The following is a 12,903-nucleotide window of genomic DNA, read 5'->3' as shown; positions in this document are numbered from 1 at the left end:
TAAATTTAAAGATTTGCTGAAGAGAATGATACTCTCCCTCCAAAAAGGCATTTATCACAGAACATTTTAAAATAATTTTTCCAGTTACAGGAGATATAATATTACATTAGAAGATCTCTCCAAAGTGAATGTTTCTTTTGCACAGTTGGGTAAAAAGTTCACCTTGCCTTTTGGAGATTCCAGCAGATTACAAGACGCAATGAACAAAAAGGCAAATACAGGATTAAGGAAAAAATCCATGTATAGAGATGTCTTTCAAAGAATGGGTTCAATGAACTATCATGATTGTAGGGGAAAAAAAATAAGGTAAAAATCATGTGTAAATGGAAAGACCGAAAGTTCTAATGTCAGAACCGTGAAAGGAAGACTTATGCACAAATTCATGACCACAGTCAGCTGGGTCTTATCAGAAAAAGCTAAATAGAATGTGACAGTCTTTCTCCAAGATTTCTCAGTTTAAGGTTCTACATTGGCAGCCCTGATTCTAGAAGTTCAGAATCTGCTAGGATAAATGTTATAAAAGAAGTTCAGCCTACAAAATACATCACAGGAAAGAATCCATGAGTAAAGTCTACTCCAGGATTTGGGAAAAAATATTATTGCCTTTATTGTCTTCTGTTACTTGTCTCCTTAAATATCTTTGGTTGGGGTTTGCATACGGTTTATGTCCTGGTTTTCTTAAAGTTCAGGTTTCCCCTATCAATTTTTACACCATCATAGACATAGCTTTAGATGCTCTGGTTTCAAGTTTCTTCAGAGCAGTTTTCCATTTCCAACAATCATAGAAATGATTCCTCCATTCCAATTTAATTTGTCCATTTTAGCTCTATGCAAGCCTCTGCTTGAACATTTTTAGGATTGTCAGTTGACTGTTCTGACCTGGACGACCATTTTCCTTGTTGCAATTACATCAGCTGAAAGACTTGAAGAACTTCCAGCATTGGTAGCAATTTTTTTTTACTTGGTATGGAGAAAGAATTTCACCCCTCCTTTCTTCCTGTCTTCTATGGACAATATTAAGCAGGAAACCATATTACCTAGTTTCTCTCAAAGCCCTCAGAACAAGAAAAAAAAGTTCCATTGCCTGAATCTGAAGAGAACTCATGTTACGTGAAAAAGACAAAAAGTTTTGGACATTTAGACCGACAGGTCTTATAACCTTGAATGTATCTTTAGCCAGATTGATAAAAGAAACCATTATCTGGCTTCAAAGTCTCTTCCTTCTTCTCTTCTTCAAGTTTCTCTTCATCTGTGTCTAAATCATCAAATGCTTTTGGCAAACTGGCACAATTTGCAAAGGAGCCACTTGGTCTTCTATTCACACCTTCTCCAGCCTATAAATTAGATATACAGACCTCTGAGGATGCTACTTTTGGGCATAAGGTGTTACAAGCAGTGGTGAAATGTAGACCTGTCATTTTTATCCCTATTTTAAGTGCACTGCATTTAATCCAGGGGAAGAAGTTTTTTTTTAACTCACCATAAATTGCTTTTTCTTTAGGCTTAGAGGCTGTGAACACATTGCACGGCCTTTCACCCCCCATATTTAATAAATAATTTTTGTGGGTAATATGGCTTGTGTAAATTCTTGGGCAATTTTGAGCTTAATTTTTAAATGTATCTTATAGTTTCTGCCTGCCTTTCTTGATGTAATTAGTGGAACTCCCTCTTGTAAATGTTCTTCTTCTAATCCTAAGGAAAAATAGATTTATAGCACGTAAAATTTAGATTTTGTAGGACATCCAAAATATTTGGATTTTGGGGTTGTTTTTTCATTTGCAAAACTGCTTGGTAGTGAAGGTAGATAAACACATATTTCGGTGCCCTCTCTTTTTTTCATTTTCATTGTGTGTATTGCTTTGTTCCTTGTTGCAGGCTCTCTCTTCGCACTCATAAAATATTCCTCCTACTCATTCTTAAATAATTGAGCATGATTCATGAAGCCAAAGTTCTTATGAGGACTTTACATACGTAATGATGTTTCTTATTACATTCCAAAACCTAAACATGAGAATTTTTCTTAATGCTTTTCTGCCTGAATGTACTTTTTATGCACACCCCTACAATTTTAAATTACAAAAAACAAAATCCAAAAGGCCTGGGCTCTTACTCTTAGATTACTTGTTCAGACCCTTGAGAGATGACTTGCAATGACTGTTACGTTCCTAAAAATGTTTTCATAAATATTTTACTAACCACTTTTGACGACTGCTTGATGCTACACGTTGGAAAACAATTATATAATAACAAAACAGACTACAGCTTAAAAAAAAGATCGGTTTCTTTATTGTAGAATTCATATACTGCTTTTCAGATACAAAACCAAGTTGCATTGGAAATAAAGCTATACTGGATATACTGTACATTTTGTAGAGTTAATTACAATTTTATTTATAAATCACATGCTTACGTTAAACCTTAAAATATTTGCAGCCTAAAAAGTAAAGTATCTTCTTACACAACAGAGGGAACACATAAAAGTACCTGCCTTGTTTTTTTAAAATGCTTGATTGGATTTGGGAAAAAAAATGTTCATGTAATTAAATGTACACGAAAACAGTGTTTTAGTGAACATTAGTAGATTTTGCAATATAATGTTAAAACAGTAGTTGGCTATTGTCACCCCAAAAAAAGAATGTATTGGAATTACTAAATGTTTGGTTCATTTTGCAATGGAAACTCACCATTTAAACATGTGCAAGAACCACACAGATATGAAGTCAATGCTGTGGTCTTTTGATTAAATAAATTAAAACATTCACAATTCTGTTTAGACAACGACCACTATTGAAAGATTGGTTTGATTGATAATGCTTGGTTTAGAAATCTGTATTTTTTTTTTTTTACAACGATGTATCTGAATATTTAGTTTGCCTAAAAACATTTATTACAACATTGTGATAAATAATATAGACACTGCTTTTCTTAAAATTCCAAGAACAGGGAGCCAGCTTCCCGAGATTTTATCCTATTAAAACAATATCCTTTTTATATTGATAATTCTGATAAATATGGAAGCAGTCTACTCTGAAAAATGTTTACTCCATAATAATCTCATTACTCTGACTTCTTTAATACATATTTTACATTAGTAGACATTTAAAAAATGAGGATACTATAAAAGCCAGCGCAATTCCTAGCGACCAAGTTGTGCTTGAGTGAAGTGAATTCTCCTCTTATTACCATTTGCCAGGAATTGCAATGCCACATTCATACCAATGGACGTAGCTAATGTGCGTGTTGCCTCCTATGTTTCCAAAGTCTACTGGTTGTTGGCGAACTGATCTGTAAAATCCTGTGGAGAAACACGAATGTCAATATAAGAACGTAAAAAGTGGTCATACTTTCCAGTATAGAATGCAAGGTATTCGTGCCTGGATTATTTTATTGCCTATGGACAGATTTATATAATTCTCAAAGGTTATAAAAAAGATTATCAACTGAAAGATTTGTATTTGAGTTTTCTGTGCTCATAAATTTACATAGCAAATGTGTTTATTTTTATGTATAATTGATGTAAAAACTAAGAATGGCAAAGAGAGAGAATAGGAGGATGCAAAGAGGTAACTAGAAAGTTATTGTGGAATACTAACTATAAAAGAATGAGACACAATTCTAAAACTTACCTTCGGTTAGAGGTTAAGATCGGTTAGAGGTACAGTTACCTCTACAGGTTCTTTTAATTAAGTGTGTTTATTGGTTGACAGTTTATTATACACCCTGTTTCTAGTGGGCTATCCTGGCAATCATGCTATTACCGTGTTGTAGACTCTCCCCATTACATACCTGATCGATTGCTATTATTGTTTTTGTGTTTTGTTAGTATTTTTTGTCCAGTTTGTGTATCATAGAGCGAGTCTATCAGTGGGTGGACTTTTTACCCTTAATCTAGTAAAAGTTACGTTTTAGAATTGTGTCTCATTCTTTTATAGTTAGTATTCCACAATACCTTTCTAGTTACCTCTTTGCATCCTCCTATTCTCTCTTTTTGCCATTTTCCTAACTTTAAATAGGGGTTACCCCCCAGCTATTAGGATGTGATAGTATTGGCTCCAGTCTTCTCTCTCTTTTCTTTTCTTTTTTAGGTTTAAAAAATAAGAAAACTTTAAAGCTTGCTCTGAATATTGACAATCGTAACTATGAGCCAGTTGACATTATACAAATAGAGCAATGATGATCAAACTTGGAGATTTGTAGAATGGAAATTCGAAATGTATTTGGCTGAATTTGCGTTGATTACGTGACTTCCTTCCATTTCCTGAGCCGCCACATAAAACCACCTGTCTAATATCGGGTAAGTCCCCCTCTTGCTGCCAAAACAGCTCTGATGCATCAATGCATTGACTCCACAAGACCACTGAACAAGTCATGTGGCATATGGCACCAAGAAATTGCAGCAGATCCTTTAAATCCTGCAAGCTGAGAGGTAGGGCCACCATAGATCAAATTTTATTGTTCCAGCAGATCCCTTAGATTCTTATTTGGATTAAGATTGGGGAATTTGGAGTCCAAAGCAACACCTTGAACTCTTTGGCATGTTCCTCAAACAATTGAGTCTTGTGGTGCCTGTGTTTTTTTCATACAGAAGGAGGCTACAGAGTGGTTGTGTGGAAAAGCTTTGTTCTTGTAGTGGTGGAAGGATTGAGTGGGTGATTAACTGCCCACTGACTTTATCTTTCAATTTTTGCATATATCTCCTTTTTTCAGCTTAAAATTACTTCTGCTCCCCATTTTTCATATAACAAGACAGCAAGAAGAAAATGTTTTCCAATGATTACAAAAGTAAGTTCTCTCACTTACAATTTTTTTGTTATGCAGATATATAATCTAATTTTCTCAATTCATAATTCCTAGGCATTGTGAAAATGCCTGATATTGAGTATCCATTAGGCCAAGCAATATCCAGCACAGTCATAGTTATCATTGTTCCTGCTGTTTTGACTGCCCGAATTGCATTTCCAAATTTGCTTTCAGTACCAATATTAAGCCAAGCTAAACAGCGATATGAACTAAATTCAGATTTTTCCTTTTTTTTGCCAGAGTGATATGGAGGAACCAAATTTGTTTGCCCTGCACAAGTTTTATACTTATATCAGAAAGGCAATCCTTAACTCTCCAAACATTTGGAGTCATTAAGGACTGTCATGGCACTACTGTGCTTTTAATTATAATACAATCTTTCATTAACCATTGACTTACAATTGAAATTATATTTTTATTTTTAATATATGTGCAATGGTTTCCAAACTTTGGTTTTTGCATCATCATAATAGGTTATTAGATATATTGGACATAATTTTAATCGGTAGTGCCAGGAATACAAAGCTTTGTATTCCTGGCACTACAGTATCCCTTTAAATCAGAGCCGTTGCACAAAGCAAGGTGCATACAGACATGGTTGGATGAGTTTGGTGTGGAAGAACGTGACTGGCCAACACAGAGCCATGACCTCGACATGACCTCAACCCCATCAAACACTTTTGGGATGAACTGGAACAGAGATTGGAAGTACTTATAGCTGCCAAGAGGAAACCAACTACATATTACTATCTATGTATTTAGAATGCAATGTCATAAAGTTCCTTGTGTGTGTAATGGTCAGGTGTCACAATACTTTTGTATATATATTGCGTGTGTGTGTATATATATATCACATGTTTTTTTAAAAAAAAAGGTAATTATGCTCAGTATATATTTTTTTTTACCTTTTCTGCTTGTCAGTTGTTCAGGTGATAGCTGTTGACCTGTCCTTCCATCAAGGAATGAGTCGACAAACTGGCAGTGGTCCTCCCCAAATCCAGACTGGTCACCTATATTGTAAAATGTTCCTGGAAGAAAGAAAAACATGTAACTATGCCAAACATAGAACTGATTAAATGTACTAACAAATGAACAATATGTAGCATCCGCCACATATGTTTTTATTCACATTTTCTAAGTATAGTCTAAACATTTATAAAGACGACAGACAATTTTCATTTGATTTGCTTGTGCCGTTAGGTCTTTACTGCCCATACAGTGTTTCAATTGTGGGCATGGGTAGCCATTAAGGGTGTGGGGGGCTGCTGGCCTAATTTGATACGTCAGCTATGCCCACATACACTCTGGGTAGACATTATGGCAGCGCCTGACTCTGTCTCATCATCAGTGTGTTTGGCGCACAAGGCTTTAGCATCACATCTACTCCAGCCCCTTTCCTCTTTCATGCCTCCTAACGTTGGGAGGTACATTATAGACTCACATATTACTACTGTGTTTTAGGAAAATCTGATTTTAAGCCAAGTTGTTACCATGATTACTGTCAACTGTCAAGTATGTCAACTCATGTTCTGCTTCTGTTCTAAAAAGTATGGCAAAAAATGTGCTTCTTTTCTCCATGGACATGTCCCTATTTACACATTTCTGCAATATGTTTCTTCCGCAGCTGTCTAATAATGGCTGTCAGTCTTGCTACACAAACTTACAAGCAGGACTGGATTTCCCATTAGGCAAAGTAGGCACCTGTTTTATAAAGTGCCTTTTTGAGCATGAATAGGATAGTGGAGAAATAAGTATTAGGATTTGGAAGGGAAGAGGAAGGGATCACTTCCCATCTGCCCACTTACAGCATCTAACACAGGAAATGCCTTGCAGGAGGAGAAGGGGAAGCTTTTAGTCATACACACTGTATAACCACTCCATAGAAGGCTAACTGCTCTACAGAAGATGTAGGAGGGTGAGTACTTTACAAAAGACCCGTCAAACCCCAGTACATGGGTGTCTACAGGGATGGGCAAGTAGGAGGCAAGTGCCTACTCCCTGGATTTTTTAACATGCTCCCTCCCCACAGGCAATTTTACCCTGGTCTGTGACAGCTCAATTCGAGGAAAAGATTGAATGAGGTGCTGGCGGCTGGAGGGAGGTGCTGGGGGCCGCATTTATGCTGCCAAGGGGCCAGAGGGCTCACTGTGAGGCTCCTTTCCGAATCCCCAGCAATTTGGTGCCTCTATGATCTGCCCCCACATTCACACAAGCCCCACCCCTTCACAAGCCCTGCCCCCACACTCATGCTGCTGACCTCACTGGAAGGAAGAGGACAGAACATGGTAACTTCACCTCCCAGTCTCCCACAGCCTTCTTTGACAGGTAGGCTTCAGCCCATGGCAGTGATTGTAATTGTGTGTGTCTGTGCCTATTAGTGAGTAAGCTTGTATGTGTGTGTATGTGTGTGTTTGTGTCAGTGAGTTTGTCTGTAAGTGATCATGTGTGTGTGTCAGTGAGTTTGTAGTGAGCATGTGTGTGTCAGTGAGCTTGTCTGCAGTAAACTTGTGTGTGAGTTAGTGAGTTTGTAGTGAGCATGTGTGTGTCTGCGAGCTTGTCTGTAGTGAGCATGTGTGTATCAGCGAACTTGTCTGTAGTGAGCATGTATGTGTCAGTGAGCATGTTTGTAGTGAGCATGTGTATATGTGACAGTGAGCTTGTCTGTAAGTCAGCTTGTGTGTGTCGTTGAGCTTTTCTATAGTTAGCATTTGTATATGTCAGTGAGCTTGTCTGTAGTGAGCATGTGTGTGTGACAATGAGCTTGTCTGTAGTGATCTTGTGTGTGTGTGTCAGTGAGTTTGTCTGTAGTGAGCATTGATAAATACTAATACTTCTAAAATAGACCAAGATCAGCGCAATGTATTGAAGGGCAAGCTATAAAAGCTGCTCTATGGGATGTCACTTTATAACATCCAACCCTGGACAGGCAGGTATAGTGATGGGGTGAACACACGCATTTCAGCGTGTTCAGAATGCCCCTGACGATGACGTGTTCACACGCCAAAACGTGCGTTGGGCGTATTTTTGTTTTCTTTATCACTTAGTTTTGGTTCACATGGGTAGCACTATGCACTTCTTTGTGTAACTATTGTCTTTAGCCACCGTTGGTGCAGGTAGGCACTAGCCTTCTGCGGTGCTGAGGTAAATAGGGACAGCATCTGGTTCACATTTTCTACAGACATAGATCTGTTTGGTTCCGTTGGTTCCGGCCTGGAATTAGTGTAGTCCCCCAACAAACTCAGAGACTTTTTTCTATTTTTCATTAGTTTCTGTCATCTTCCCATTTGTCTGGAGGGAGAGGAGGGGGGGATGTTTTTCCTTTAACCTACTCTAATTACAACAGATGGAGATTTACCTGAGCAGCATACCTAATTGCGCATTGAACCCTTCAAGTACTCTCTAACCTCTAACTCTATATGCCAGGGGGTTTAGTTCTAACACCCAATTACTATACCTACATGTGCAGGGGTGGATGTTATAAGGTGATTGTTATAATGAGGTTGTTTGTCTGTGAGCCTGTGTATCAATGAGTTTGTGTCAGTGAGATTGTCTGGGTCTGCATGTGAGTATGCTGTAGAATTACATTTTTTACACTGACAGCTCAGCAAGCCTAGTGTGTAGTAAACTGTAGTTTCCATACATTTGGTGTACGAATGTTACTCTTTGCTAGACTCCTGCTCCACTGGCTTAAGCATGGTTTATGGTGGATACAATAAAGCAGGTATTACAATGTTTCTGTATGTTATCACAGCGTATTGCTCATACCAAAAACAAAGCTAGCTCATGTAATGAGTGGAATACAGTGGCAATGTCATGCAGGCGCTGGAAAAGCCTTGTCTTCTCCTACCCCATGTCCATTACACAGCTCCAATAGCTGAATAATATGTGTCAGAGGGGAAGATACAGAGATGGGGATGAACTAGGAGTTGCTGAAGAGCTGACATGTTTGTCTTTTATTTAGAAAGAAAATAAATAAATAAACAAATATAAGGACACTCCAAGCTCCTTAACCACTGTTGGGCACAGCTTAGACAGAGGAACACTGTCTGAAGTGGAGCATACAGGAAACGATGTCCAGTGGGCCCGAGGAACATTTTTGCTTATTGGGTATGGTACTTAAAGCTTTCCTTTAGTGTTGTGGCCTGTGGCGTCCCACCTAAAAGTGCTGCCCTAGGCCAGAATACATCATTGCCTTCAGGTCTAAAAATATTACAGCTGTATCATACATGACAGACAGCTCTAGAAACATATTTTCCTCCCACTGTAATTAAGTTTAAAATATAGAAAACTAATAAATGTATTTCCTAAAAATGAGCCTGCTGCTAATTTAGGAAGTGCTTGTCCAATAATCGAGTACAGTACTGGATTTAGAGTAACACATGTTGTAATTGTTGCATCATTTGTTTTCCCTTTGCAGAAATTAACTTAAAACCTCTGTAACTCCTCTTTATTACACGCATATACTATCTAAAAGGCTTTAACATGCCCTAAAATATGTTTTTTATACTGTGACGCTATTATTTTCCACCATGAAAACAACAAAATGACTAATGCCTGTACGACAGATGGCGTTTCGTCGTTTGATACACATTGCCAAGCCAGCATCATCTTATGGAGATCTTGTGATTTTAATGAAATATAACATTGCTTTTTTTGTTATTTCTTTGTTGTTATTTTCTTTTGCTTTTTTTGTTATTTCTTTGTTGTTATTTTCTTTTACTTAATTAGTTTTAAAATGAAATATATTCGATGCATGCTCAGTTTAATTGGCATAGTAAGGATTTGTAGTTTGACCATTGCCCTAAAGGAAACCAGCTATGGCACTTATTTAGTTTAAGGGTTCCTGTCATGTTCTTGCGGATTTGCAAGCAAATGTATAGAATGGGAGAAAAACCTATCTAAAAATAGGTCCTCTCAGTCAAATCTTTGGCATACACTCTATGCCGACGATTTGACTGGCAAGGAAATCAGAAGAGACCTCCTATAGGCTGTGTCGTCTGCTCTCCCAAGCATAGTAACTACAGCACATGTGCTGTGTTTGCTATGGAACTACCCTGCAAGCGCTGGCTAGGGAGTATACAAACAGAGTTACATGACGGTGTCACACAGGAGGTTTACAAATCACATGAAACTGAAGGTGGGTCAGAAGATGGACCAGAAGTGGGTGTTACATAAAGAGTAACACCCACAAAGCTCAGAAGATGTCAGTGCTGGAACAGAGGTGAGTATATGTCAATATTTTACTTTGAATACATCATGTATTTCTGTGATACATGATGTATTTGGAGCCAATTTAATTATTTACTACAGGTTCACTTTAAGAGTGTCGGGAACTTACTTTTATTTTATGCTGTTTTTGTTTACTCATGTGTATTCATTTTATTTTAGGATTCTGCTCTGACACCTTTTGCTCTCCCTGAACTATCATTTTGGGCGCTCTTGGGTTAGAATCAGTGTTAAGTTCGTAAACTAACAATTGTCATCATAATTTTCGTTAGCTGCATGTAAGCTGCATGTTAAACTACAACTAAATAAAAATTAAGTTAAAAGGAGGAAAATTTTGACGAACTTGCATTGCAATTTTTTTTTTTATCAACGAATGAAAATGTTATGAAAATGTTGAGAGATTGTTACTGCAATTTAGCATACCGAAATACTTGTGGGATGTGCTTACTGCTATAGGAAGAAGCAATAATTCAGCAGTTTTAATTCTCTAATTCTATTAGAATCACCACTTAGCTGTAGAAACTTTTTGTTGTGTTGAGTTACTTGATACTTGTTTTTATATTCAGGTAATATGTGCAATGACGTTACAGCCAATGCAGTTTACAGGTTTTTTTTGTTGTTTTTTTTCTATATTTTAAAGTTGCACTTCAGTTTGTGAAAATGTAGCAATATTTTTGTTTGCTCATGAAACTTGTTTTTTTAATTTCGAGATAAATAACAAAGACGTTATGTATCGCGGTTAAATCTGTGTTTGTATTGCATGTTCAGACCTTAATACCATAAATAATAACATATCAATAGATTTTTACTCCTGGAGTATTAAAAGAGTTTGGATATTCTACTGAAATAATTCATTACACTTTAACTAAACCCATTAGATTTTAGTTGTGTCGATGATACACAGCTATCTGGTACTCTTATTGCCAGGGATGGGAAAGTGTAATGTTTCCTAGGGTACAGTGATGAAACAGATTGCCCTCAAGTTCAGCTTATCAAATAAAAAACACACAAAAGGATATACTAATTAAAGAGGAAATTGTGGTGATTAACTTTGTAATATTTAGGTTACAATAGAATAAATGGAAAAACAGATTCATTGAAGATTTTTATCAATTTCCAGCCTGGTTTTAAGTTCGTCACAAATCGTCAGCAAATAATCCCTATAGGAAATAGGTTGGTTCAACTAATTAATTTAGCATTAGTCCTTATTTCAACAAGGAAACTGACCGGGGCTGGAGGTCACTAATTTAGAAATAGCGGCAGGGTAGATACAGCAAAAAAAAGAATGATGTTTACTTTAAATAAATTTATTTAAAAAAAGTTATAATAATTACTAATTAAAAGTTGTGTTAACATGGTTTATTTTTCTAATATGTCCCATTTTCAAGGTTTTTGGCTTTTGTTTGTAAATTGAGGGACTACGTTGCTTTATTTCCATAATTTTGCTGTATTCATTTGCATATTTGTAATATTTAGGTATATAGAAAAGGTGTTCATAACAACTAGACAATTACAATAGAAATAGATATGTTACAAATAAAAAAAATTTATGCTTATTTTTTTTTTTTTTACCTATTCTGAGGAAAGCTCACTCACAGGATAAACTGAGTATGTTTGACCTAACATTGCAAAATAAAAAAATAAACAAAAAAACTAAACAAAACAGACTTTAATGGAAAAGTAATCGCATGTATGCATATACTAAGAAAAGTACATCAGTGTTCTGTCCCAGGTAAGTTTATTTTGAATTAGTTATATATGTTCTTTCAGTGGCTCTTTAAAATGATATTATTCTGTATATTATGCAGAATTAAGCAAAGTGGTACACTACAATTTACATTGGGGAGATAAGTAGCAAATGTGATTTAAAGGAATCTGGTCAATGGCCAGGATATTTAAAGGAACACAATACTGTCAGGAATACAAACAGGTATCCCTAACAAAATAATTCTGGAATAAATGTTTATTGGTCTGGCCCCCCTCTCTGTGGAGTGAAAATTGTATTACTTACCTTTTTCTCTCCTGCTGTGCTGGTCTTGCCAGGGTTGGCTTCGTCTCAATGGCTGAGATCATCAGTCTTGACTATCTCAGCCAATCCAATGTTTTCCCATAGGAAAGCATTGGGAGGCTATTGCGCATGTGCAGCAAAACACTGCACCAACCAGCATCTCCTCCTAGCGATCAGGAAGGGGAGCGATCAGCATTAGCGCTGTACGTAGGTGGTGCACACCATGCAGCTCTAAACTAGGAAGCACCTAGTCTGCATGACTGCCACTAGAGGTATTGCTAGCCAGCAATGGAAACACTGCCTTTTCTCTGAAAAAAAGTAGTGTTCCCATTTAAAAGCCTGCAGGGACAGGCTATAGACACCAGAACAACTACATTAAGCTGTAGTGGTTCTGGTGACTAGAGTGTCCCTTTAACCCCTTAAGGACCAAACTTCTGGAATAAAATGGAATCATGACATGTCACACATGTCATGTGTCCTTAGGGGGTTAATGTAATGCTTACTTGTCCCATATATTTAACACATATGTATTTTTGTGGTGTGCAAAATAAAATGTAATGTAGCAATCCACCCTCCGTTCTGCAACATCTTAGCTCCCTGTCAATCATTGTTATACACCCTGTCCCTCGCACCTAGCAATCAGCATAGAAAAAGCATACAGAAAATAAGAAAATGAAACGTTATTTTTGTTTATCTTTCTCCTTTGCTCTATGTGCCCATGCTTTGTCCGAACTATTTTAATCACTTGCTAAATCTTTAATACATTTAAGAGAAAAATGGAGCATCATATGAAAAATGGTGAAAAACAGTTACAGCTGATTTTCTATATTTTATTCTATCAGACATATTATACCAAAAATTTTATTTGG

General features: G+C 36.8%; 1 protein-coding gene across 1 annotated transcript in view; it reads right to left on the bottom strand.

Annotated features, from left to right (window-relative positions):
* Nucleotides 1-2,265: 2,265 nt before the first annotated feature.
* Nucleotides 2,266-12,903, bottom strand: part of ABI3BP (ABI family member 3 binding protein) — a 416,270-nt gene continuing 405,632 nt past the window's right edge. The window contains exons 71-72 of the mRNA XM_063457646.1: nucleotides 5,706-5,828; nucleotides 2,266-3,295 (exon numbers count right to left, since the gene is read on the bottom strand). Of these exons, the coding sequence (XP_063313716.1) occupies nucleotides 3,180-3,295; nucleotides 5,706-5,828 (239 nt within the window). The 3' untranslated portion in view covers nucleotides 2,266-3,179. The remainder of the gene's footprint in view (nucleotides 3,296-5,705; nucleotides 5,829-12,903) is intronic.

This window comes from Pelobates fuscus, chromosome 1, assembly GCF_036172605.1.
Source record: "Pelobates fuscus isolate aPelFus1 chromosome 1, aPelFus1.pri, whole genome shotgun sequence".
NCBI classification, from domain to species: Eukaryota; Metazoa; Chordata; class Amphibia; order Anura; family Pelobatidae; genus Pelobates; species Pelobates fuscus.
Note: the sequence above shows the minus strand (reverse complement) of the source record. Positions and strands in the feature narration are given on the sequence as shown.